This window comes from Caretta caretta, chromosome 28, assembly GCF_965140235.1.
Source record: "Caretta caretta isolate rCarCar2 chromosome 28, rCarCar1.hap1, whole genome shotgun sequence".
NCBI classification, from domain to species: Eukaryota; Metazoa; Chordata; order Testudines; family Cheloniidae; genus Caretta; species Caretta caretta.
In genome coordinates this window covers 14,109,988-14,136,106 of record NC_134233.1, presented here as the reverse complement: position 1 = coordinate 14,136,106, position 26,119 = coordinate 14,109,988, and the positions used below count along the sequence as shown (strand labels likewise).

At 48.3% G+C, this 26,119-nt stretch overlaps 2 protein-coding genes across 2 annotated transcripts in view; one reads left to right on the top strand and one right to left on the bottom strand.

Moving 5' to 3' along the window:
* Positions 1–5,544, top strand: part of LOC125629219 (uncharacterized) — a 45,925-nt gene extending 40,381 nt beyond the window's left edge. Inside the window, exon 3 of the transcript XR_012666286.1 lies at positions 4,954–5,544. The gene's annotated coding sequence lies outside the window, so the exon portion shown is untranslated. The remainder of the gene's footprint in view (positions 1–4,953) is intronic.
* On the bottom strand, positions 5,533–26,028 carry LOC142068314 (uncharacterized). The gene is made up of 5 exons (XM_048833735.2): positions 25,904–26,028; positions 21,652–21,740; positions 20,832–20,958; positions 11,434–11,547; positions 5,533–11,070 (listed from the first exon to the last, which is right to left on the bottom strand). The coding sequence occupies exons 2-5, from the start codon at positions 21,730–21,732 to the stop codon at positions 9,353–9,355; spliced, it is 2,040 nt and encodes a 679-aa protein (XP_048689692.2). The 5' UTR covers positions 21,733–21,740; positions 25,904–26,028; the 3' UTR covers positions 5,533–9,352.
* Between the last annotated feature and the right edge of the window lie 91 nt (positions 26,029–26,119).

The window sequence follows — 26,119 nt, the reverse complement described above, 5'->3', positions numbered from 1 at the left end:
AAGAGTCCCAGGCTGGAGCCCAGCACACCTTTCCTCCTCTGGGCACCTAGAGCAGAGGCGGCTGGTGCTGACAGCTCTGAGGGAAGGCTTAAAAGCCATAGATCAATCATAGAATATCAGGGTTGGAAGGGACCTCAGGAGGTCATCTAGTCCAACCCCCTGCTCAAAGCAGGACCAATCCCCAACTAAATCATCCCAGCCAGGGCTTTGTCAAGCCTGACCTTAAAAACATCTAAGGAAGGAGATTCCACCTCCCTAGGTAACCCATTCCAGTGTTTCACCACCCTCCTAGTGAAAAAGTTTTTCCTAATATCCAACCTAAACCTCCCCCACTGCAACTTGAGACCATTACTCCGTGTTCTGTCATCTGCTACCACTGAGAACAGTCTAGATACATCCTCTTTGGAACCCCCTTTCAGGGAGTTGAAAGCAGCTATCAAATCCCCCCTCATTCTTCTCTTCCGTAGACTAAACATCCCCAGTTCCCTCAGCCTCTCCTCATAAGTCATGTGCTCCAGCCCCCTAATCATTTTCATTGCTCTCTCCAATTTGTCCACATCCTTTCTGTAGTGGGGGGCCCCAAAACTGGATGCAGTACTCCAGAAGTGGCCTCAACAGCACTGAATAGAGAGGAATAATAAGGGGAGGGGATGGGAAGGGGTGGAGAGGGGGCAGGGCCTGTGGCAGAGCCAGGGCTTGAGCAGTGAGCACCCCCTGGCAGATTGGAAAGTTACTGTCTGTAGCTCCAGCCCCAGAGTCAGTGCCTATACAAGGAGCTGCATATTTACCTCCCTGAGGAGCTGCGTGTGGCTCCGGAGCCACAAATTGGCCACTTCTGGAATAATCACTTCCCTCGATCGGCTGGTAACGCTCATATTAATGCAATCCAATATGCCATTAGCCTTCTTGGCAACAAGGACACACTGTTGACTCATATCCAGCTTCTCATCCACTGTAATCCCCAGGTCCTTTTCTGAAGAACTGCCGCTTAGCCAGTCACTCCCTAGCCTGTATCAGAGCATGGGATTCTTCCATCCTAAAGGCATTACTCTGCACTTCTTGTTAAGCTTCATCAGATTTCTTTTGGACCAATCCTCCAATTTCTCTAGGTCACTCTGGACCCAATCTGTACCCATCAGGGATTGGATTCTTTATATGCTTTCACAGAGCAAAGAGCAGATCTTCCACAATCTCTTACAGCAGATTTTTAGGGGTACTGTGATTCAGGGAACTATGCGATAGGGTGCCTTCCCTGTGTGGATTTGACAGGTGGATCAACATAGCTGCACATTGTGACCCTTCTTAGGGTGCTGAGGGATGTGAGTCTCCTTGTTGCTGCCTGCCACTAAGAAGAGGGAGTTTTGCATTTGGCAGCTGGATGTTCGCGACCAAACTCACCCAGCCTGTTGGCCACTCAAGGACAGTAGAGGCACCCTAACCCCTGAGTTCCTTCAGTGTGCCCCTTTCTGGGGTCCAGCCCCGATCACCAGATACTCAGAGAAATCCCAGATCCTCTCTTCCCAAAGCAATGGTATATCACAGGTTATCAGTTTTACTGTAGACCACTGCTCCTAGATCACACACAGCACTTGAGACGAAGTGAGCTGTAGCTCACGAAAGTTTATGCTCAAATAAATTGGTTTGTCTCTAAGGTGCCACAAGTCCTCCTCTTCTTTTTGCGGATACAGACTAACATGGCTGCTACTCTGAAACCTGTCACTTGAGTACAGTTATCAAACAAGCAGAAATTTATTCAACAAGGGATAGAGATTCAAACAGAAACAAATGTGAGTGATGGAAACCAACCGTTACCAACAAAACAAAATCACAAAATGCAACCTACACTTTTTAATAGTTACCTTTCCTAGCTAAGTGGATTTTCACCTCGCTCTTCAGTCTATTGCAGTGATTGCTAGTCCCTAGGAGCCAGGGCCCTCCCTTTGATGATGCAACACTGGTTGCTAGGGATCTCCTTGGTGAATGGACCCTGAGTGTTTTTCTCCCCCCGTTATAAACTGACTCAATCTTTTGTCTTTATTCACAGAAAGGACGATCTCTTTATAGACATATTGTCCTTTTCATTTCCACAGGGTTTTGATGTCTAGAGTTTGTCTTTGATAGTTTTCCTTTAGTTTTTTGGGTTGGTGCAAAGGTTGACAAAGGAGCAATACATTGCATAAGTGGTTATCAAGTGACAGCTGACAATTCCCTCCCACTTGAATGGGCCGTCCCCACCAAGACCTATGACTGGGGTGACTCACTTTCATGACAATACCATAAGGGCATAATTTTCCATGTACTTATATTGCTCCTTCAGTATGACTCATACACACCTCCTGCAGTGATTAGGGGTAACAATAATTTACAAGCTTTCAGTAGAGAGCTCACCGCAATGCTTCCTGGATAAAAATAATAAAATCAATGTATTTGGTGTGGTGAGTTTGAAAGGTCTGAGACAGAAGTTGCTTGTGAATAACAGTGACCTCTTTGCCAATTAGCACCAATGAGCTTTTGTCACACATGCATTTAGCTATACAGTCACTCCCTGATATATATAAAAGAAAAGCCAGCACAAAAAAGAGGGAAAGGAACAATAAGATACTAAAATGACAAGGGTTGGAACTCTCCATTTCTCTCAGTCTTTTTATCGATGGGTACGAAGAGCTGTAGCTACAGTTGAGGAACAAGGCAATTGGACAGCTAGCTCAGCCCTCCATACTAGTAGCTTTCTCACATACAGGAAGATGGGTCAAAATTGGAATTCATGTTATGACTTGTTTCCCATAGGGGATCAGTCTGTCTAAGGCTATGTCTACACTTCAAACACTGGAAGTAGTCTTCTGACAACCTAACACTGTCTACACTGGGGTTCAGGTCACATTAATTCCTTCTCTCACTGGAGTGGATTTTTTACACCCTTGAGCGATGTGGCTATGTCAACGTAGCTTTGCAGCATAGACCAGCCTTTGGATGTCTTTTTCATATGAAAGGCAATGGACTTCAGCCTTTCCTTGATACTGATGGTTGACGATTGCAGCTTTCCCAGCTGCAGGACATATCCTACGACAGACGTCATGCCTTTCCTTTGCAAATTAGAGAAATGGGGAACACAGTGACCCGTACAGTCTAAGTGTGTAAAAAGTTATACAACTTGTCTCCACAAATAGTTTTCCTTTTAATAGAAATTGACTTTGAAACTAAGCAAAATTCGTACTATGTGAAATACAAAATATTAAAATCTACACTGGGCCAATATTCTCTTGTACACTCTTTCTCACACACATTCTCCAACACCAACCTCTGGAGGTTTTCTACCAGAACTCCTTACACTACAGGGGGTAAATTAAATCAAATGAATTTTCAAGGCTAGCCATCATTTCCTGTATGACTAACAAAACAAAAAACAACACAAGTTTCAGTTTTCCAAAATAATTCAGATTCTCACACAATTAGTCTCTTGCTCTTTAACCAATAACTTCACCTATAATTTCATTTTCACTGGTAACAACAACATATTCAAAGATCACAAATTCTTGTCACATATGTTAGGCCTGGTCTAGAGTACATGATTATTTCGGAATTAGCCAAGTTACTTCAAAATAAAACTGATTCCGTCCACACCAAAACCAGTTTTTTGATTTAAAGGGCTCTGTACTCCGATTTCTGTACTCCACCTTGGCAAGTGGAGTAGCGTTAAAATAGAGATCGCAGTTCCGGGTTACAGGTACTGTGGACACAATTCGATGTTATTGGCCTCCAGGAGCTATCCCAGAATGCTCCCTTGTGATCGTTCTGCACAACACTCTGAACTCCGATGCACTAGCCAGGTAGGCAGTAAAAGCCCCGGGAACTTTTGAATTTCCTGTTTGGTCACCATCAGCACAGGTGACCATCAGCATGGTCCACCATCACAGGCGACCATGCAGAGTCCACCATCTCAAGAGACCACACAGTCCCGGATTCACAGATGAGCTCCAGCATCTTCCGAACAGGAGGTACTGGATCTCATTACATGTTGGGGAGATGAATCTGTTATGGCAGAACTATGTTCCAAAAAAAGAAATGCAAATACATACACTAAAGTCTCCAGGGCCATGACGGAAAGAGGCTACTCCAGGGCCACAGAGCAGTGTCAAACAAAAATCAAAGAGTTCAGGCAAGTGTACCAAAAAGCCAGGGATGCGAACGGGTGCTCTGGGTCACAGCCCCACACATGCCATTTCTCCCGTGAGCTGCATGCAGTTATGGGGGGTGACGCCACCACTATCTCACCACTGTCCGTGGATGCTTGCAAGGGGGGAGTTGCACGGAGGGAGGATGATGACAGCACACAGGCGGCAAGTGGGGAATCCATTTTCCCCCCAGCCAGGAACTATTCTTAACACTGGAGCCAATAGCCTCCCCCCACTCCCAAGGCAGGCTCCCGGACCATGACCCTGGAGAAGTTACTTCTGGTGAGTGAAAGCTTGATCAGAGCCACGTGGTGGGGGGTAAGGGGGAAACCCAGTGACGCTGGGCTGTTTGCGTTTAGTTTAAAAGGCTCATCCCTGCTCAGAGCCTCATCAGAGCCACGCGGTGGGCAGGAGGGTGTTGTGTGAAGCGATCATCCCAGAGAGCCTGCAGGCACTCCTTTTATATGACAAACCTACCAGGCATTGCTTGCTATGGGAAAGGGGGCCCAGCAGTTTGAAAGCATTGAAAGGAATGCGGAAGAAGCAGAACCCCACATGCCCCATGGCTGCCTGCAAGCTGAACTCTGTTGCCCGGCCGTGTGTGATGGTTTACTCATACCAAAGTGGCAGGCACTTCAGTATAAGAGGCAAAATGCAACCTTGTACAGAAAGAACATGTGCTGTGTACTATGAATTGCCTGTTTCACTGAGAAAGAGTGTCCCCTTTGTTCTCTAAAATGAATCTTTTAAAATACTGCCCTCCCTTTTTCTCCTCCCACAGGTGCAAATGTTTCAACATGGCCCCATCTACTCCGTCCCAGAGGCTGGTCCAGATTAGAAGGTGGAAAAAACAAATTTGGGATGACATGTTTGCCGAGCTCATGCAGTCCTCTGGCACTGATAGGGCCCAGCTGAATGCGTGGAGGTAAACAATTGCGGAGTCCTGTAAATCATTACATGAATATGAAGAGAGGAGGGATGTGCGCGATGAGAGCAGGCAGGATGCTATGGTCAAGTTCATGGGGGAGCAAACTGACATGCTCTGCTGTATGGTGGATGTAATGTGGGGAAGGCAGCAAAACCACACACTGTTGTTGCAGCCCCTGAATAAACACCCTCCCTCCTCACCAAGTTCCATAGCCTCCTCACTCAGACACCCAAGAACATGTCGGGGGGGGGGGGAGGGCTACGGGGACCCACACTCAACCCCAGAGGATTGAGCAGAAAGCTGGCATAGCCAAAATTTTGATTTGGTTTCTGGACTTATCCTTCCCTCCTCCTCCACCGCCCTAACCCAATACCCGCCCCACCCTACCTTCTTATTTCTCTCAGTGTTTTGTGTAACAAATAATAAAGAATGTTTTTTAAACAATTGTGACTTTACTTCCTTTCATATATGGGGGAGGAGGGGTAACTTCAAGAGAAACAAACACAACTGTCACACCGTAACCCAGCCAGTCATGAAAGTGTTTTTCAAAGCTTCTCTGATGTGCGGCACGCCCTGCTGCACTCTTCTAAATGCCCTGTTGTCTGGCTGTGCGAAACTGGCCGCCAGGTGAGTTGCCTCAACCTCCCACCCCACCAGAAACATCTCTCCCTTACTCTCACAGATATTGTGGAGCACACCACAAGCAGCAATTACAATTGGAATATTGGTTATGCTGAGATCTAACCGAGTCAGTAAACTGCACCAGCGCGCTTTCAAACGTCCAAAAGCACATTCTACCACTGTTCTGCACTTGCTCAGCCTATAGTTGAACAGCTTCTTACCACTGTCCAGGGTGCCTGTGTATGGCTTCATGAGCCATGGCATTAAGCAGTAGGCTGGGTCCGCGAGGATAACTATAGGCATTTCAACATCCCCAACCGTAATTTTCTGGTCAAAACTGCAGTGGAGACCTGAGCGGGCTCCATGCTTGCCACGCTGTGGCGCCTGCACAGGTAATCCTGGAAAAAGGGCGCGAAACATAGGAGAGCAGAGTAGCAGTGGAAGAGATGCTGTTCAGTTCACGATAGCCAAAAAAAGACAGGAAATGGTTGTCTTCTGTAGCTTTCATTGAGGCAGGAGCCCAGGACAGACAACATGAAGAAGCTCAGTAGTGCAGCAAGAGCGGGAGAGCTTTCACGTAGGGAGGAGCGACTGATGAGACACACCCAGAAACACCCGAGAGAATGTTTTTGCCCCATCATGCATTGGGAGCTTAATCCGGAATTCCAATGGGCATCGGGGACTGCGGGAACTGTGGGATAGCTACCCACAGTGCACCGCTCTGACATTCGATGCTAGCCTCGTTACTTTGGATGCACTCTGCCAAATTCACGTGCTTTAGTTAGGACACAGAAGACTGAATGTATAAAATCACTTCCAAAAATTCAAATAGAATAATTTCAAAATAATTTTGTACTGTAGACGTACCCTTAGTTTTCTTTTAATCCCCACTTCCAACAACTGAACCTTGGCTCAAATTATGGCTTGTCCCAATGTAGGTCCCAACCACTTCTGTGAGTTCATATATCTCAGGATCTTCTGCAATGTATGTTGGTGGAAGGGGTGTCCTATGTAGGAATGTTTGCATCATGAGGAAAAATACCTCTCTTTTCACACTTTTTATTCTTTCAAAGTAGGAGGAGGTGGAGAAGTGAGGTGAATGCATAAAACAAGAAAAAATGTCCAGTCTACACTAAAGACATTTATCGGTATAACTATATTGCTCAGGGGTGTGAAAAATCCACCCAGCTGAGCAATATAGTTACACAGCCCTAATCCCCTGTGTACATAGCGCTACGTCAGCAGGAGAGTTTCTCCTGCCAACATAGTCACCGCCGCTTGCGGGGGCTGGACTAACGAAGTCTGATGGGAGAGATCTCTCCCATTGGCTTAGAGCATCTCTAATAGCAGTGCTAGACCAGCACAGTTATATGGGTGTATCTGTACCAACATCAGCTTTATTGTGTAGCCATAACATCAGACACGAAACCATAGTACCAGGACTCAACATGTGTGGATCCAGAAGTCTGAAATTGGAGCCTGACACATTCATTGCCTCATTGGTTACCATCATTTCTACAGCCTGAAAGTCCTTGTTAACCAATCAGGCATCCACAGGGAAGGACTGTCCTATGAAGCACTCTCTCTTTAGATCCAAACAGTGAAGGGTGATTGTTCTCAAACTAACAATGGCATCCTTTGGAGCTTGTGGCACCTTAGAGACTAACAAACTTATTAGAGCATAAGCTTTCATGAGCTACAGCTCACTTCATCGGATGCATACCGATGAATTGAGCTGTAGCTCATGAAAGCTTATGCTCTAATAAATTTGTCAGTCTCTCAGGTGCCACAAATACTCCTTTTATTTTTATGGATACAAACTAACATGGCTGCTACTCTGAATCCTTTGGAACTGTAATCAGTGATATTGAACTAGGAAGGGAAGTTGTGCAAACAATTTTCTGGGTCATTGGTCATCATAGCTTCCTTTACTGAGGTGGAAAGCAAGAATTGAGTGTGTACTTCCTGAAAAATGCCCAGCTGTTCTTTAATTTGGTAGCACAGTTCCAGGAAAGGGACAGGACACAGGGCTAGATCAGAATCTCTGTTAGCTACTAGAGCTAGAGTTTCTATTCAAAAATAGCTATTTTTCTGCAGCTATTAGATTTCCCACACTGATTTCATTTTATACACCTTTTTGGCACCTACAAAGGATAAATTCAACAAAAATCCCACTACTATTTCCTCAACATCTGCATCATGAAGGGGAGCATTCCCCATACCATAGGATTAGCTAGAGGAGATCTTCTGTAGGGCCTGGGTTACAAATGCTTGGGGAACCAAATACAAGGGCATTTTGCCTAGTTCCAAATCACTTACCAGGGAATTCTCTCACCAGATCATCTGAGATAATATTGCCTTAAACAACTGAACTACACTGTGATCATATGCACTTTCTTCTGTTAGTTGGGGTTCTGCTGTTGTTCACCATTTCTGAGTGGAGATTTTAAATCACGTCTGTTTCTTTCTTTGCATGTCCAGTAAAATGGAGAGTTCTCTAATGTTGACAAAACTGCACTTGAACTTTCTCCATGTCATCATGGAGGGACAGGGAAAAAGCAAAGTTGAACTGAGAAATGACTACTTTAGCCAATGGTCATTTGTCTTAAATTCTCCAATAAATCTGAGCTACAGCCTATCAAACTGAACTAATATCCAATTGGGTGACCAGACAGCCTTCAGGAAAGATAGAAATCCACATCACAGAGAGATAGAATACATGAAAATGAAAGTTTCAAGTGAAATTCCAAAGCAGGTTACCTCTGATTATTCAGAATCAGGACAAGAGATTCTCCCATTACGTTCTCCTGATCCATTCAAACCTGCTTCACTCAGCACTGTCTCAAGAGTCAGTTATGCTATTTACAAAATTTTTAGTAACCTAGCATCCCTCATAATGGGGGACAAAACAGCCCCCTTGCCAGAAGTGGCTTTACCAATTGATGGAACCTGGGATTTAAACTCCAATCACACTGTGTTTGGGATCCATTTAAAGTCCCCTTGCAGGTCTTTGACACTTTCATCTCCAGTCATAGCGACTCTGATATAGGATTAAAGAAGTCAAAGCATCATCTCCAAGCACAGACAGCTGAGAACACTTCATCACAGGACACTTACAGAAGCGGATGGGTAGAATGTGATGAAAATAAACTCTGCCTGGCTCAGCCAAAAGGTAACAGTTCTGCAGAGATGGGGAAGGAGGGAATCTGAGTCACCCCATATCCTTCCAGTGTCACAGAGGGTGAAATGACACTTCTTTTCCTGCCCCGTTCCTCTTCATTTGAATAGAATTTAAAAGTTCCCAATATAACTGCTCTTCAGCAGAACCTAGAGCAACGTGAGAACAACTGGCAATGATACAAGTTGCATCACTGGTAACTCTAACAATAACATTGCAATAGGAGGAATGGCATAAACGTGATGCTCCCTGGTAGGAAGGGCACACTCAAATTATTCATGGGAGAATGGAATTGATAGGACAAATGGGTCCACCTCAAAGAGGGTGAACTGCAAAAGGCTAAAATGGGCCACGCATCTGGACAAGCTGAGGGATAACGGTGCTGCAAACAGTTCAAACAGCTTTAAAAAAAGTTACAATGTGGGAATCAGGAAAAGTAAAGTATTGACAGCCCTAGAGGTTTTTATGGTCTTGATCCCCACTGCAGATTCTCTGATGGATAATATGTGCTGAGTAGGAAGAGAAGGTTTTCCCACACTCACAGCACTGATAGGGCCTCTCCCGTGTGTGGATTCTCTGATGGTGAAAAAGGCCTGATCTGTGAGTGAAGCTTTTCCCACACTCACGGCATCCGTAGGGCCTGTCCCCTGTGTGGATTCTCTGATGTTCAGAAAGGGCTGAGCTGTTAGTGAAGGTTTTCCCACACACACTGCATTCAAAGGGCCTCTCTCCGGTGTGGATTCTCTGATGCCTAATAAGGTGTGAGCTGCAATTGAAGGTTTTCCCACACTCACGGCATTGATAGGGCCTCTCCCCTGTGTGGATTCTCTGATGCTCAAAAAGGCCTGATCTGTGAGTGAAGGTTTTCCCGCACTCACTGCAGTCATAGGGCCTCTCCCCTGTGTGGATTCTCTGATGTCTAGAAAGGGCTGATCTCTGAGTGAAGTTTTTCCCACACTCACTGCATTCGTAGGGCCTCTCCCCTGTGTGGATTCTCTGATGTCTAGAAAGGGCTGACCTGTGAGTGAAGTTTTTCCCACACTCACTGCACCCGTAGGGCCTCTCCCCAGTGTGGATTCTCTGATGTTCAGAAAGGGCTGACCTGTGAGTGAAGCTTTCCCCACACTCACTGCACCCGTAGGGCCTCTCTCCAGTGTGGATTCTCTGATGCCTAATGAGGTGCGAGCTGCGATTAAAGGTTTTCCTACACTCACGGCATTGATAGGGCCTCTCCTCTGTGTGGATTCTCTGATGGTGAAAAAGGCCTGAAGTGTGAGTGAAGCTTTTCCCACACTCACTGCATTCATACGGCCTCTCCCCTGTGTGGATTCTCTGATGCCTAATAAGGTGTGAGCGGCAATTGAAGGTTTGCCCACACTCACTGCATTCATAGGGCCTCTCCCCCGTGTGGATTCTCTGATGCTCAAAAAGGCCTGATCTGTGAGTGAAGTTTTTTCCACACTCACGGCAGTCATAGGGCCTCTCCCCCGTGTGGATTCTCTGATGTCCAGAAAGTGCTGAGCTGCTAGTGAAGGTTTGCCCACACTCACTGCATTTATACGGCCTCTCCCCAGTGTGGATTCTCTGATGTCTAGAATGGGCTGATCTGTGAGTGAAGCTTTTCCCACACTCACGGCATTCATAGGGCCTCTCCCCTGTGTGGATTCTCCGATGTTCAGAAAGGGCTGACCTGTGAGTGAAGTTTTTCCCACACTCACTGCATCCGTAGGGCCTCTCCCCTGTGTGGATTCTCTCATGACTAATAAGGTGCGAGCTGCGAGTGAAGGTTTTCCCACACTCACTGCATTCATAGGGCCTCTCCCCTGTGTGGATTCTCTGATGCTTTAGAAGGGCTGAGTAGTCACATAAGTTTTTTCCACACTCAGTGCATGTATTTTTTCTCTTTCCCTTGAGGATTTCCTGCTGTGTTGTGGTTTCCTTGAGGTGCTTCTGAGTTCCGTGACAGGAAATACATTCACCCACTTCCTCCCCTGGCTGGTTTCCCTGCTTTCTTTCTGGTCTGTGCTGAATCTCACAGGATTTTTCCTGGTCATGACTCCTGGACACATTCCTTTCCAATCTTTGTGATAGTGCTCTGTGTTTATCCACTTGCTCAGCATCTTCCTGCTGAGAATTCTGCTCCTCTTTCTCACATGCCATCGCATCACCTGCTGCGGTAGAGACAGAAACCTCAAACAGGGATGGAAAGGGGAAGGCCAAACCAAAACAAGTGCTGGAGAGAAGTCAAGTAAAAATCAGGAACTGAACTCCCCCAAACTCTTCTCCCAAATAGGAGAGAAGAGGGGATGAATTGGGCCTTCACATCACATCCAAATTCACAGGGAGAAATAGAGGAAGCTGTGGCCTGGTGTCTGCTAGAATCTACAGGAAGCCCTGAGCTATAGTTACCCTGAGGAAATGACCCCTGCTTGCGACAATAATGAACCGAGAGACCTCCCAAGGGCTTTGTAGGGCATCCCAGATGTTTCCTTCAGGCACTTACAGATTCTGATTTGGTTTAAATGTTTCCTCACCTATGCAGGGAGCTCTCAGGATCTGTCTTTCCTGTGAACCCTGGAGCTCTGAGACCCATGACTCTTCCCCTTGTTCCAGCTGGGAGATCATATCAGGTTTGAAAACTGGAAACCCTGCTCAGATGAAAGAAAAGAAAGGAGTTCAGTTGATTTCATAAGACTGTCATAAAAAACATTCTATTAATTTAACTACAGTACTTAGTGTGACCTTGTGTGCCTCCGATAGTCCTCACTGAAAATACTAAAGTCAGGGCAGGCTGAAAAAGGGAGAACAGATGCTCTGAAAACTGGTGGTTAACACTGAAGTTAAACTCACTGACCAGTCACAAACTGTGCTTGTGATTCCCCCACACTGGTTATTGAGAATCTGAAAAAAGAAATCACACAGCCCCGTTTATTGCATTCCAGTTCTCTGACTCCCAATCAGCACCTAGGTCCAGTACAGTGAGAGGTTATTTAAAACCTCTGCGCACACAGGCAAAATGTTCTTCTGACCCCAAAGGGTCAGCCACATTACCAGGTCAGTATAGATTTGGAACTTACCCAAAATTCCATCCTTCCAGCCAGTGCTTTAGCATCTAAACTAAAGGTTTATTATAAAAGAAAGACAGAAAGAAAGAAGTTGTTAAATGGGAAAGCAGATACGTTCAGAAATCTCTGTATCTGGTTCTTCACAGTATTGGTGAGTTGCTGGCTTGAAAGTCCATCTGGAACACATCCACATCATTCAGTCTTTTTGTTCAAGGCTTCAGTTTGTAGAGAAGTTGCTCCAGAGGTAAGAAGAGGGATTTTCTCTTCAATCCAGAAAATCCAGATGCAGCTTTCCTTTATAGTCCTTTTGCCATGTGGCTTGTACTTCTTTTGTCCCAATCACAAGCTTCACAGCACATGGCATGGAAAAGCCTTGGAGTTCTCACTACACAGGCATACCCCTGCATGTCTTGCGGACTCAATAGGTGTATCCCCTTGGTCCTTTCCATGTGCTCATAGTACAGCTGATGACCCTGGATGGGCCATCGAACAGGCTAGGCAGTGCTGATGCCAATATGTCTGGATGTGTCATCCAGAAACACTGCACAAGTCTGGAAATACAGATATACCCTACATAGCTATATCTCACAATACAAAGGTGATACGAAGATAGATACAAAATCACCATACTTGGAAAATCATAGCATTTTCACTGACACCTTACATGGCATATCTAGCACGATTTATCGCAATTTTATCATATTGGTATTAATAATAAAATAATAATAATATAAAGTGTCTCACAATTCCAGTGTCACAATAAACCAGTGAATTCCCAGGACCAGCTCCCCAGGTCCTTGAAGATGCCGAACACTCTGCTTATGAGGGATTGAAATACCCACATATCTGCTGGGAATAGACAGACACTGTGTCAGTCTGTACCCCTATGTCCACTCTTCTACAAAATTATGACCAATTTTGTACATAGTATTTGTTGGGTATTGGTTTTCATAACCATCTGTCCCCATAATGAGTGGCACTGGTGGTGATACTGGGAAATGGGAGTTCTCTAAGGGAATTGATTGTGTGACTTGTGGTTAGCCAGTGGGGTAAAACCAAAGTCTTCTCAGTCTGGCTGGTTTGGTTTGCCTTAGAGGTGGAAAAACCCCAGTCCTGGGCTCTAACTGCCCTGCTTTAAGCAATTTGTCCTGAATTGGCACTTGCAGTTGGGTCCCACCACAACCAGCATCGTTACAGTGGCGTAGTCATGCTTGGATCCACAGAACCAGGTCAGTTAAGCTTTGGATCAGAACCCCACGCTATCCAAATTTGAATTTTGGTATTGAGAGGTTGGTTGGTTAAAGACCAGTTGCAATGGGTGAGCAAAGAGCATATGAGGGCCTTGACAAAAAAGCCCTTGAAGATTTGTGTTCAGAAAAGGGGATAAGCTTTACAAAGAAGCTACAAATCAAGAACTGAGATATCTGTTAATGGCCAGTGATCAGGAGGAAGGAGCACAGTCCTTTCCTGATGCTAAAGAAGCTGCCCTGAGAGACAGCCTGCAGTTGGAACATGAACAAAAACGGACAGAAATTTGAATGAGAAGCAAGCCTTGGCCCAACTGGAAAAAGAAGCTTCTGAAAGACAGAAGGAAAGGCTGGCTGCTAAGGAGAGGGTCCGCCAGATGCAACAAGAAACTGACAAGACTTCAGCTCCAAGTCAAAAAAGCAATGGAAGAACAGCAGAAATTGTATCCTCTTTGAAGTCCAGGATATAACAGTGTTGGTGTGTTGTATAACTCTGAGCAATTGTCTGGGTGTAACCAAACGTACCCCAACTCTGCCACCTTTTATGTAAATGCTGTTACTGTGAGTTCAGTAGAGGGTGGCCCCATAAATTGTGCCAATGCTCTGTATGGGAGTGGTGGTGAAAAATTCAGAGAGAGTGTAGAAGTCAATGGTAAAAGCTATTTAGGGCAAATTATGGTTTATAACATCACTCTTGTTAAAGCAGATCTAGTCAAAGAGGAAGATTACTTCCAAATCAGAGTGTGAATGTTGTTGTCCTCTGTGAGTTTACTGTAAGTGTGCCTTTAGCCAGAATCCACCTTGAATGGAATGGTACTAAGCATGAAGTTGTAGCTCATGTAAGGAAATTATTGCCTAAGGATCTTTTGATTGGGGAAAATATTAAAGCTTTGTTCAGTCCAAGTAGCCAGTCACAGGAAAGGAATGATTTTAAACCTGTGTCTATTATGGGCAATGATTTGACTGGGCAGGGTTTCTCCAAATGTTTGGTCTGAGAAAAAGAGCTGTTTGTCTGTGAATGAAGTTTCTGAATGTCTGTCTAATGTCTCAGAAGTGAATCTGGAATTAGATCAAGCACCGAAAGAACTCATTGGTCTGGACAATGTTTTTCAGGAACAGATTAAAGTGGATGGTCAGGTTGAAGCCCTAATTGAGGAAGGAAAGGGTAGATTTTTTATGGGCGATGGATTGTTGGCTAGTACAGCTTGTAAAAGTGAACCTGAAAAGGGTAACTGTGATTTGCTGGAAGTAGCTCAGTATAGTGATAAAAGCAGCAGGTTATCTGTTGGGAGTGGCAATGTGCCTGGTAAGGAAAATTTGGATGAGCCTAGGCAGCCTTATGAGCTGATGGCTTTGTCTAGTCAGCAGTTTGGGAAAGCGAGGAGAATGGAAGATGAGTGTCCCTATACCTTACCTGTTACCTGTGTGGAGAAGTGAGACAGTGAAGGAAATGTGCCTGTGTCTGTCAGGGGTATTGACTTGCTTGTGGAGGGAGCTACCCCAGTCTCCAAGCAGTTGTCTGTGAACAGCCCTGTGTGCTGGGACCAGGGGAAAGAGATCCCAAGCTGTGTGTCTGGTAAAGGAGAATGTGTCTCCAGCTCTTCTTTATCTGTGGAGCAGAAAGAAGGTTCCTTTCAGCCTGTGATGGTTGAGAATAGTGCAGTTGTCTCAAAGTTGGTTCTGGATTCAACTAAAGCCCAGGAAGGGAATGGTCCTAAGTTTGTGTCTGCTAGGGAGAATGGCAGTGTAACTAGGATGCATCCAGTTAGTGTCCTAGCAAAATCCCAGAGACCAGACAATTCTGGTGCTTGTATTTTGCCTGTTGCTAGTGTGTTGCTGGGAAAGGGTGTAGCAACTCTGTCTGATCAGGGTGAGATCCTAGCCAGGGCACAAGGAGAGCAGAAAGGTGATTTGATTGTGTTACCTACTGATTGTGTGGAAACTTGCAGCAAGAAGGAAAAGATTCCTGAACTTGTGTGTGGCAAAGAGAAGGAGAATACCTCTAACTTTTTATCTCGGAAGTCTATAAGTTTGCCTGAAAGGGGATTGTGTAGGAATCCGCCTGATGAGCCAGAAGTGATTCTGGATGTAAGTGAGACTCAGAAAGAGTCTGTTGTTGCTCAGGAAAGTGTTCCTTTAGAGCAAGCCCTCGGCCAAGAGGGTAAGGGCAGAATTTCTGAGAAGGGTGAATTGTTGCATAGAAAAGCCCCGAGGGAAAGGAATCCTTATGGCAGTCTTTGCAAGCAGTTTACTGCAACTGAAGGGCGTGAAAGTGATCAAGAACGTTTCAGTTCCTAACATCCAGAAATTTTCTGTTGTGAATGGATACACTGACTTTCCTTTTGAAAGATCCAGTGTGGATAGCTTTGAGAAGGTCTCAGATGGAGTGAAAGCTGTTAAGAAAGTTGAACAGTCCTATAACCAAGTGGCTGTGTTTGGCCAGCTTGTTGAGGAGACACAGTTGTTGAGAGAGGAATGTCTCCATGTAGATTCTGTAAGTGAACAGTGTGTGTCTCAGGTTCAGAGGGAAGACTGGGTAGCTGAGTCTGCAGAGCAGATCAGCTGTGTAGTTAATCTCTCGCGAATGCAGGGGATGGCAGGTATACTCTCATCTCTAGACACTTTCGATAGGACTTGTATTCTCTCAGTGGAGTTAACTTCTGATTCCATGTGGCAGCACAGGTTGGTAAGGGAAGGAAAAGAGAACTTTGTGTCTAGCTTGTTAGGGAAAATGGATGGTTTCTCTTTAAGACAGAGTCCAGCCTTAGGATTGGTAGCAGTGAAGGATCTGAAAACTGGTGAACAGGCTCCTGTCTGTTTGAATGCAAATTACCAGACTGACTGGGAGAAGAAAGACTTGCTAATAGATCGAGGGACGTGATCGTTCCCCTCTATTCAACACTGGTGAGGCCTCATCTGGAGTACTGTGTCCAGTTTTGGGCCCCACACTACAAAAAGGATGTGGAAAAATTGGAAAGAGTCCAGCGGAAGGCAACAAAAATGATTAGGGGACTGGAACACATGACTTATGAGGAGAGGCTGAGGGAACTGGGGATGTTTAGTCTACGGAAGAGAAGAATGAGGGGGGATTTGATAGCTGCTTTCAACTACCTGAAAGGGGGTTCCAAAGAGGATGGCTCTAGACTGTCCTCAGTGGTAGCAGATGACAGAACAAGGAGTAATGGTCTCAAGTTGCAGTGGGGGAGATTTAGGTTGGATATTAGGAAAAACTTTTTCACTAGGAGGGTGGTGAAACACTGGAATGCGTTACCTAGGGAGGTGGTGGAATCTCCTTCCTTAGAAGTTTTTAAGGTGAGGTTTGACAAAGCCCTGGCTGGGATGATTTAATTGGGGATCAGTCCTGCTTTGAGCAGGGGGTTGGACTAGATGACCTCCTGAGGTCCCTTCCAACCCTGATATTCTATGATTCTGTTAGCAAAGAGAGCCCACCCTAGCAGCCAGTGAATTCTGTTAAGCAAGAGAAATCAGGGTTTGATTCTTCAGGACAAGGAGGAAAGGAGACTTTATTTTGAAAAGGGAAGCCACAGGCTAACCCTAAAAGGCCCAAACCCCAATGGTATTGAGCGAAAGGTGTGGCATGACAAAAACGATTGAAAATGGACACTTGCAATGAATTTGTTGTTATTGCTAATGGTACTTCTTGTAACTGATGTGTTGCTATTACCAAAAGCTCTAAAAATGTACAATGTGCCTAATCTTTTGGAAAATCCCTTGAATATGTTAAAAGTGATGCAGAAGATCACATTTTATGTTAAAAGGCCTGGTTATATGGATGTTTCACAGATAATGCCTGTAAAAAGTCTTGGAACTTTTCAGAGAGGAAAAGACATTCCAAACTTGATGTGCTGTATGAAAGGAGAAACTGAGGCACCTTACCATATTGCTTTCACAGCTAAATGCCAAGATTTCTATAATATGGACAACATTAATATCTACATTGACTTGATCTTAATTGGGTTTCAAACATTTGCCAGAGCTTGTGTGGTTAAAGTAGGTATGTTCTCATGGCAAGATCACATGAGACATACAGGAACCATGCTGCAAGAGCAGATCCAATCCACTATTGTTCTAACCAAGTTTTACCTTGAGTTTGTAAAGAGATTCAATCATATTATTGAACATGACTTTGATAAACCATTTCTGTTATACACCAATACTTGCTGTAGTAAGACAGAACCAAGGATGGCAAGCTCTTGGGATGCAGTCAGTGATGTTTGTGTCATCCCTTCCTGCATCAATTTTGTGTTGGGGGTGTCACGTTATTGACTTGAACTGGGAGCATATAGATCATTGTTGCAACCAAGGTCCTGTAGTAGCATCAAATCTTATATAGAGGGGGTCAAATGAGGTGTCTAAGACAAGGTTATGGTTTGCTGATTATGATTATGTGGTCTATGTGTGTGTATCATTTTTGTAGTTGAAGTTATGAATATTGGCTCTATACTGTCTGTAGTTCAAACTCATGCTGGGCTTCTGGGAAACACTCCAGACAAGTTGGTGTCAGCTCTGCCTAGCCTACTTGATGGCCCATTAAGGGCCATCAGCGATACACCTGACCCATTGAGAGAAGGAAGACACGCCTTGCAACTCAGCAAGGTATGCAGGGACATGCCTATGGACAGAACTCTGAGGGTTTTCCAGGCCATGTGATGGACAGCTTGTCTTTGGGACAAAGAAAGACAGACCACACAGCAAGAGACTATAAAGACCTGCTGCAGCTCCCCCATCTGGTCTTCAATCCTGCTTCTGACCTGTGGAGGGACTTTGCTACACTGAAGCTTTGAACCAAGGACTGAAAGACCCATCCCAGCTGGGGATGTTCTCCAGAGACTTGATTTGAATCTGCAGTTTATTCTATCACTGCTACAAGCCTGAACCAAGAACTTGGCCATCACTGGATGTCATTGATTCCACATAACCAGTTCTAGCTCTCATCTCTATCTTTTTTCTTTTATGAATAACCCTTTAGATTTTAGATTCTAAAGGATGGGCAACAGTGTGATTTGTGGGTAAGATCTGATTTGTAGATTGTCCTGGGTCTGGGGCTTGGTCCTTTGGGATCGAGGGAACCTTTTTTCCTTTTACTGGGGCATTGGTTTTCATAACCATTCGTCGCCATAACAAGTGGCCCTGGTGGCGATAGTGGGAAAACTGTAGTGTCTAAGGGAATTGCTAGTGTGACTTGTGGTTAGCCAGTGGGGTAAAACCAAAGTCCTCTCTGTCTGGCTGGTTGGGTTTGCCTTGGTGTGCACAGAAACCCCAGCCTTGGGCTGTAACTGCCCTGCTTGAAGCAATTTGTCCTGAATTGGCACTCTCAGATTGGTCCCGCCAGAACCAGCAGCGTTACAGGAGGGAAGAACGGGAACATTGTGCACTCAGGGGAGGAGGCAGGGCCAGGGATTTGGAGACGGAGTCGAATGGGGCAGGGAGGGGGTGGAGTTGGGGCAGGGACTTTGGGGAAGGGGTTAGAATGGGGGCAGGGCAGGGATGGAGTCAGGGTGGGCCAGGGGCAGAGGGGGGTTGAGCACCCACCAGCACCAGAAGAAGTTGGCGGCTATGCCCAAGGCCACCACAGCACACCATCTTGGCCAGAAAGGAGCCCACTCGGAGTCACCATTGCTTATTTCCTTCCACCCAGAACCCCGCTTCTTCTCCTGGGCTGCAAGTAGCCATCCCTGGGCTGCCAAGAGACAGTCACAGGATTCTACCTCGCAGCAGCCAACTCCACCTCCCCAGGCTTTGGCAGAACGAATGGTGGCGCTCGACTAACCCTACTTAGCCGCACAGAGGCACTTAGCTTCTATCCTGCCTTCCTCAGCGTGACTTTCCTCTTTCGCCCCATTCCTGCCTCCCTTCCTCCTTTGGCAAGTCACGCCAAGGAGGGCGGCTGGAAGAGCCAGACTTCATAGGCCACACTCCCAGGGCAGAGGAGGCCAAGCCACAAGACTCCAAAAGGTGACTGGCCTAGACCCTCAAGCTTTCCAGGTGCTTTCTCTGCCAGTGTCACCACTCTCTGTCATGCGGGGGTTGGGGTTATCCCAGGAACAGGCCAGTGGCAGAAGGAGGAGAGCCTTACTAGACACCTGGTAGATGCAAATACTTTCCCCTCTTCTTAACCAGCACTAATACCAGGCCAGGCTGTGGCTGGGAAGAGTGTGAGAGAGAGAGCAGCAGGTTTCCCCTACTGTTTCCAGCTCTCTTTTTCTTGACTAGTTTCTCCTCTGCATCAACTTGCTCTCTTTCTTTGTGAGCCTGGCTAGCTCGGTTGGTAGTGCATCAGACTTTAATTTGAGGGTCCAGAGTTCAAGTCCCTGGTCAGGTGATGAATTCTTCACCAAGTTCTTAAGGTATCTCTCTTAAGTCCTGTTTAACATTACTTTTTCTCTTCAGGATTTTGCCTTTGCTAAGAAGGGCCTTTTGTGTGTGGGATTTAAGGGGCAACTTCCTGACATGCCATCTCTCCTCGCAGGCTGGAGGAATAAAGGCCTCTGGGCATATAGCAGGTTCCTCCCAGATGGCTGCATTCTCACCTGGTGGAGGTGGAAGCTCTGTCTCCTTGCCTCTGTTTCTGCCTTCACCTGAATGTGCTGATCCGGCTGCCCGGTCTGAGACAGGATGTGAGGAATGTTTGGAGTGTTAGATGCTCACCCAGCACTTGGCTTTCCTTCGAGGGAGTGGGGAACAGGGTGGGGCTCAGGCCCCCAGTTGGAGAGAGGTGCAGGTCTTGGGGCTGCTGGCCGGGACCTCGAAGAGTGTGAGATTTCCGTGAGAGGAGTGGAATTGGAGGAGGAGTATGTGTCTGCAGTGCCTTGGGGGAGGTCTGTGCCTCTCCCAGGCAGAAGGTATTTGTGAGTTTCCAATCCCTGGGAGGCTTGGGTCCAGCCCAGCGTTGGGGCCTGAGTTGTCATGAGACCAGCAGTGAGGAGAGTGCAGAATTGGTGGAACTAGGGAGTGGGGCTCCAGGAGCCGCTCACCCCACCTTGGGAGCACTTGTGAGGACTGAACTGTCTTTGGGTACGGGTAGTGGTGGGACCCCAGGGGATGGGGAGCAGCATTCTGGGGGCCATAGGCACTGACTAACTGGGTGCTCTGGGGCTGGAGCACCCACTGGCAGCTCCTCCTCCCACCCCTCCCCCGCCCCGCTGAGCACAGGGCCCCACTAACGCTAAATCCACCACTGAGCTCCCTTGTCTGGATACCCCCAGCCAGCATGCAAGGACGCACTGAGTGTCTGTGTGATAAATAACCCTGGGCCAGCAGCTCTGACTCCAGCAGCCTGCTTCTTACACCCCAAGCACATTCCCGTTTGGGTGGAGTAGACTCAGGGTTTGAGAGAAGGCCACGAGTAGGAAGCTTCTGTTCGTTATGCTGGACCTAACCCTCAGTTTTACTTGAGCAAACAGGAGATATTTGACACTATGCGGTACTATTTCTGTGCTCTGTTCCCAAAGTGTTCTGCAGCAGGGGAGGGTCTCTGGTCGTGTGTGTGTCACTGGGGTGATGCTGGAACAGGACAGAGTAGAGATGGCATTGTGGGGTTGATGTAAACCTTAACTCTTCTTTTCCCCTTCCAAGAACCGAGGGCACAGGAATCCTTACCCAGCGAGGTCACATTCTCATAGGTCTCCTGCATGACGTCTCTGTAGAGGACTCTCTGAGTGGGGTCCAGCAGGGCCCACTCTTCCCTGGTGAAATACACAGCCACCTCCTCGAAAGTCACCGGCCCCTGAAAGAGCAAGAGTCCAACACTCAGTACCTGCTGCCCCACTCACAGCCCCACTGTTCGTGGGGGAGAGGAGCCAATCAAATGGAAGCTCTGGGTGGACCGCAGTCAACAGAGTCCCACCCCCACCATGCACAGAGCATCCTGGAAACCCCAGGGTGAGAGAATGAAGACCAGCAGATCCATCTCTCCCAGCAGATCCATCACACACCTACTAGCCACAGACTGATACAGGAGATGGAGCCCCTAGCAGAGTCCAGGGAGAGCTCCCTGGTCAGAAGCCCAACACCCTCCTCCTTGTGAGGAGCTGGATATGCGAGACGGGAATCTCCCCTAAGCCTGACTGGTGGGTGCCCCTTCATATCTCACAGCAGCCGCTGGTTAGTCAGATCAGGCTTCAGCACTGGGAGTCTGGTCAGTTTTCCCAGCCCCATGTAGCTAGGTTATTTTCTGTTCAACAAATTAGGGCATTTCCACCTCTGAACCTCATGGGTCTGTTCCTAGAATCTAGGCCACTTATTAAACAACTTCCCAGCAGGTCTGCCACCCCCTGGCCTCCTCCCTTTCTCTACCCTGTGCATTTCCTTCCCCGCTCCAACCTCCAAACCAGATGGTGCAAACCTTCCCCTCTCCGGTGTATTTGCTGTCCCTCTCCTCCTGCAGGAACCCACCAGCCACCCCGCCAATAATCCCTACCTGAACTGGCTCCTCTGCCACCATTTCTCTCCCTTGTCCCATGGGAGGACAGGATGAACTGGAGCGAAACATGGACGTCATTCTGCAGCCTGGCAGGGCGAGAAGGGCAGTTGTGGAGGTTTAGGAACGGGCTTTAGTTCATTTCACAGCACGATTCTCCCAGGCTCTTTCCCTGCAGACAGACACCCTTGAGTCTGCCATGCTGAGAAAAAGTTTGTTCTCTTTGTTACAGTGTAGACCCGGCTCCTCCTGCCAGGCTAAGCCCACAGAGACATTTTTAACCTCCCTTCTCCCTCCCCCCACCCCGTAACAAAGTCTCTGAACACAATGCTAGAAAAAAGCAGAATTAAAGGATTCACTGTGGGGGATTCCCTCGGACACTGACCCCAGGGCAGCCACACCCCAGCAGGAGGGATATGGGGTCAGGAACTGGGTTTTCCTCTGTCTGATCCTCATCTTTTCCACAGGGAAGTGATTCTACCCATGGTGAAGTAATACATCTGTCTGGGCAGATCAGAGATCTGGAAAATGCTCTTGAAACTCTTCTCTCCCACGGCCCCTTTCAGTCTCTTTCTCCTATCTCCTTTTCCCTGTCCCCGTCTCCTTGCCCATTTGGTCGGAAAGTCCCATTCCCGGGTTGTTTGCTCCCCATGGCTGGATTTACCCCTGCAATTGCTAATAGGATGAGAAATGGGGGAGAGGGGTGGTCTGTTTGTGTAGAGTCATTTTAAGGCCAGACCCCAGTATTTTCCCTTCATTTCTTTCAGTTACCTGGAGTCTCTGGCTCAGAATTTAGTATTAACTGGGCTCAGGGCTGCCCTAGGGGGCTAGTACCAGCTGGAGAAAGTCATCACCTGGGCTCGGCAGAGAAGAAGCTTTAATTAAGGTCACTTCCCAGCACAGAACCCCTGGTGGGGGAGCAGCAGCTGCTCAGCCTGGTCTCCCAGATCACAATGGAAGCTGCAGCGTCTGACCCAGGAAGCTGAACCCCAATATCCTGAGCGGAGAGGGACAGAGCCTTTGAGCAGCCTTCCCTCCCTTAGCTCCCTAGGGAGAGCAGCTAATGAGAGCCTCTCCTCACAGGGAGAATTGCTAATCTCATTTGCCCCACTGTTCTTCTGGAGTCCCTCCTTGTTTTTCCATACAGTGACTCTGGAGTAACAACGGTCTCAATGAAACCAGATTTCATAAAGAATGAGTCCAGAATGCTGTGGAAGAGATCATTGTGTGGCAATGCTAACCCTCCTCTCACCTCCCTCCCCCCCCAAAAATCTTGGACTAGGTCGGCGGGAAAGGGGGAGATGAATTTTCCCAACAGAACCAAAAGTTCCTGCAGTTTTCGAAAGAGGAGAAAAGCAAAATCTGTTATTTCACACACACTGTTTGATAAGTGGATAGAAAATTATCACGGTGACTGGATGTGGCTGTGGGATGCCTGGCAGTGCTTGGAGCCAGGATTCTGGCACAAGTTCATCAGAGAGAAGGAGCATGGTTAGTAGCAGTCCCCAGAGCCCACAGCCAGGGGCCCCAGACACCCTCCAGCCAGGGTCCCACCAGATATTCCCTGGGGCGCAGCCCCCAGATACCCCAGCCAGGGACCCCAGATACCCCTCAGAGCCCCACCAGCCAGGGAATCCCCACCAGAGCATGACTGCCAGGTTGGGAATCCCAAAGGGTTCCCCCCACCAAGATCCCCCAGCAGCCAGGGACCCCCCCAAAGGGGACTCCTCACTGGGAACTCAGTCCCTCACTGCCTTCCTGGGATTCTCCCACTACCTGCCTAGGACCGCCACCTGCCCTCCAGTAGGATCTGCCATGCCATTTGCCTGGGGCCCCCTCCTCCCCCCAGTGGGGCCCCCTGATGCTTTACAGTGGAACCCCTCACTCTGCTTGCCTGGCATCCCTGACGTAGTTCCGGGGATTCCCCCCCCCCATGCACTGGGCATGGCAACGATCCCAGGAGCCAGCAGGGGCGGTCCAGACAGCGCCTCTGGCGCAGCACCAGGCACCCTCTAACTCCCTGCCCCGCCTCCCCAAGAGACGCCCACCCCCACTGTTCTGCAGCCACCAGGCCCCCGGCGATACCCACCTCCAGGACCCATAGCCTTAGGGCTGGGCACATCAGAACCATCCCCTGAAACCCCAAACCCTCCAGAACCCACCAACCTGACTAGGGTCCCCCCTGCCCAGCCACCCAGAGGCCTCCCCCTACCACAATGACCCTTCAGCTCCCGCTGCAATCTCCCCACACAGACACCTGGCCCCCCAGCAACAATGTTCCCTCAAAGTGTCTGGTAAGTGGATAGAAAGTTATCACTGCCCCCTGCTGGCCAGTCACACAGGCAGGGGGAGCTTGGGGGATGCCCCTTGAACAGGAGAATGGAAGGCCCCGAGGGCCAAAATAGGTAAGAAATTTCACTAGCAAGTAATGGCCACCATGGATCCACCCCAGAGGTGGCTACATCTTTGCACTGCAGGAATCAACCCCTCGAGGAGACCCTTTGTCATGGGGTTTGGGATACTTCTAGACCCACGCTGCACTCAGAGGGACCTCCTCATCCCGTGCCAGCTGGAGAAAAGAAAAGGGTCCAGCCAACTCTCCTGTTACCAGGTGGGGGCCACTGATCCCCAGTCAGGGGGAGGCCTCTGGCTTTGATGTGTATTAAGTATGTGGCTGGTCTCTTTCATCGGCAAACATTTTAAGAGAGATAAAGGGGGGAAGAAATGATTCTCAAAGGAGAGGGGAAAGATGATCACTGGGAAATTTAACCCCCTGCAACCTCCAGGATGGAGAAGGACTCAGGGCAACAGGTTCCCTCCAAGGAAGAAGTTGTTGCTGGGATTTAGAAATATGGGGAACTGCCCCAGAAACAAAAGGATTTTTAATTGACATTTCATAATGATGTAGAAAGAGGGAAATCCTGAGAATTGAGATCAGTGTTCAGAAATGAAAGAGAAAGGGTGGAAATCTGAGGGATTTTGGATCCATTTATGCAAATTAGAGAGAGGAAAGTGGAAAATGAGAGGGATTTTATAGCAGTCGTTGACAGGAGGTAAAATCTGAGTGTATTTCACATCACTATTTGATAAATGAATGGAGCGGAAATGGGCAACATTGGCAAACATTTTATATCCATATTCAAGAGTCTGAGAAAAGGTGTAAATCCGATTTTTTTTTTTTAGTATCTTATAATTAGAGAGAGAGGGAAAAATCTCAGGGCATATTCACTTAGAAATAGACAAGCAGAGAGAAAGTGAGGCAAATGTTTAGGTTATTTTACATCAATCTTTGAGGGTTGCAGAGAATGTGTGTCACAAACTTTGCAATGGATAACATGAGAGAAAAACGCCAAGGTCGGAGGGGATTTTTATGTATTATAGGAGGAGCGGGAAAGGGGGACTGGTTGGCTAGATTTTCAGTGACTGTCCAATACATAAACAGAGAGTGATGGTCCCCCCCCACGGCCCACGTTCACCTGGGCAGCAGGGAGCCCTCTGAGGGGCTGACTGGAGGGGGCGGGGGGGGGGAGCTGGAGGGCTCCCTGGGGGAGGGGAGGGGGCGGTAGTGGGGGATGGGCAGGTGGGGGGCAGGTGGGGGCTGGGGGCAACGGTGCTGCAGTTGGGGGGCAGCAAGTGGGATTCGGAAGCGGGGATCGGGGGCAGCCCCATGGGGGACACGGCCCCTCCCTTCCCCGCCCCGGCAGAGACCCGGCGTCTCCTCCCACCGCCACGCCGGGGCAGCCAGGTTGGGGGATGGCTCCGGGATCCAACTTCCCACCGACACCGGGACAAATCGCTGCGGATAAAACGGGGGGGGGGGAGGAAATCCCGCCCCCCCCACGGGAGGGGAGTTTCAATGGACATGTGAGGAGGAGGGAGAGACAGGGGGGGGGGATCAGGGGAGACGAGAGAGCGGATCAATGGGGGGGTGGGGGGGAGTTTACAACCACGTGGGAGCTACCGAGAGGGAAAAGGGGAAAACTGGGGGGCATTTGTGCCCGTGGGGGGGGGAAGGGGATCCAATTCACTCCCCCGCCGCCCCCCACTTCCCCCCCGGGAATTTCCTGGCTGCACAGAGACAGTTCAACCCCCACCCCCCGCAACTCCGGCTTCTCCCCCCAACACCCCCCAAGGGACCCCGCCCGCCGGGCCCCAGTCTCTGCCCCCCCCAATCCCAGCCGTGCCGGGGGCAGAGAGTCACTTTCCTGCCCCCCCCAACAGCGCTCCCCCCCCCGCGGGGTCTCCCACTCACCGGGGCGGGGGCGGGCAGAGCCCGGGGGGCGGGTCCCGGCTGCAGAAAGCCCCCCCCGGCCGGGCACGGGGGGGGTCAATGAGGGGCCCCCCCAGCACAGACCCCAGGGGGGAGCCGCGGCTGCTCAGCCCGGGCTCCCGCCTCACGCGGGGGCAGCAACGGAAGTGACGTTGGGGGGGGGAAGGGTCTCAGGCTCTGGGCATGCGCAGACCGGCG

Bases quoted from the DNA above. Each gene is read 5' to 3' on its own strand.
- LOC142068314 (XM_048833735.2), bottom strand. From the start codon at position 21,732: ATGACGTCCATGTTTCGCTCCAGTTCATCCTGTCCTCCCATGGGACAA. The intron at 20,959-21,651 runs GTAGGGATTATT...TTGCTCTTTCAG, and splicing joins TGGCAGAGGAGCCAGTTCAG to GGGCCGGTGACTTTCGAGGA. The intron at 11,071-11,433 runs GTGAGGAAACAT...TCTCTACCGCAG, and splicing joins CCTGAGAGCTCCCTGCATAG to CAGGTGATGCGATGGCATGT.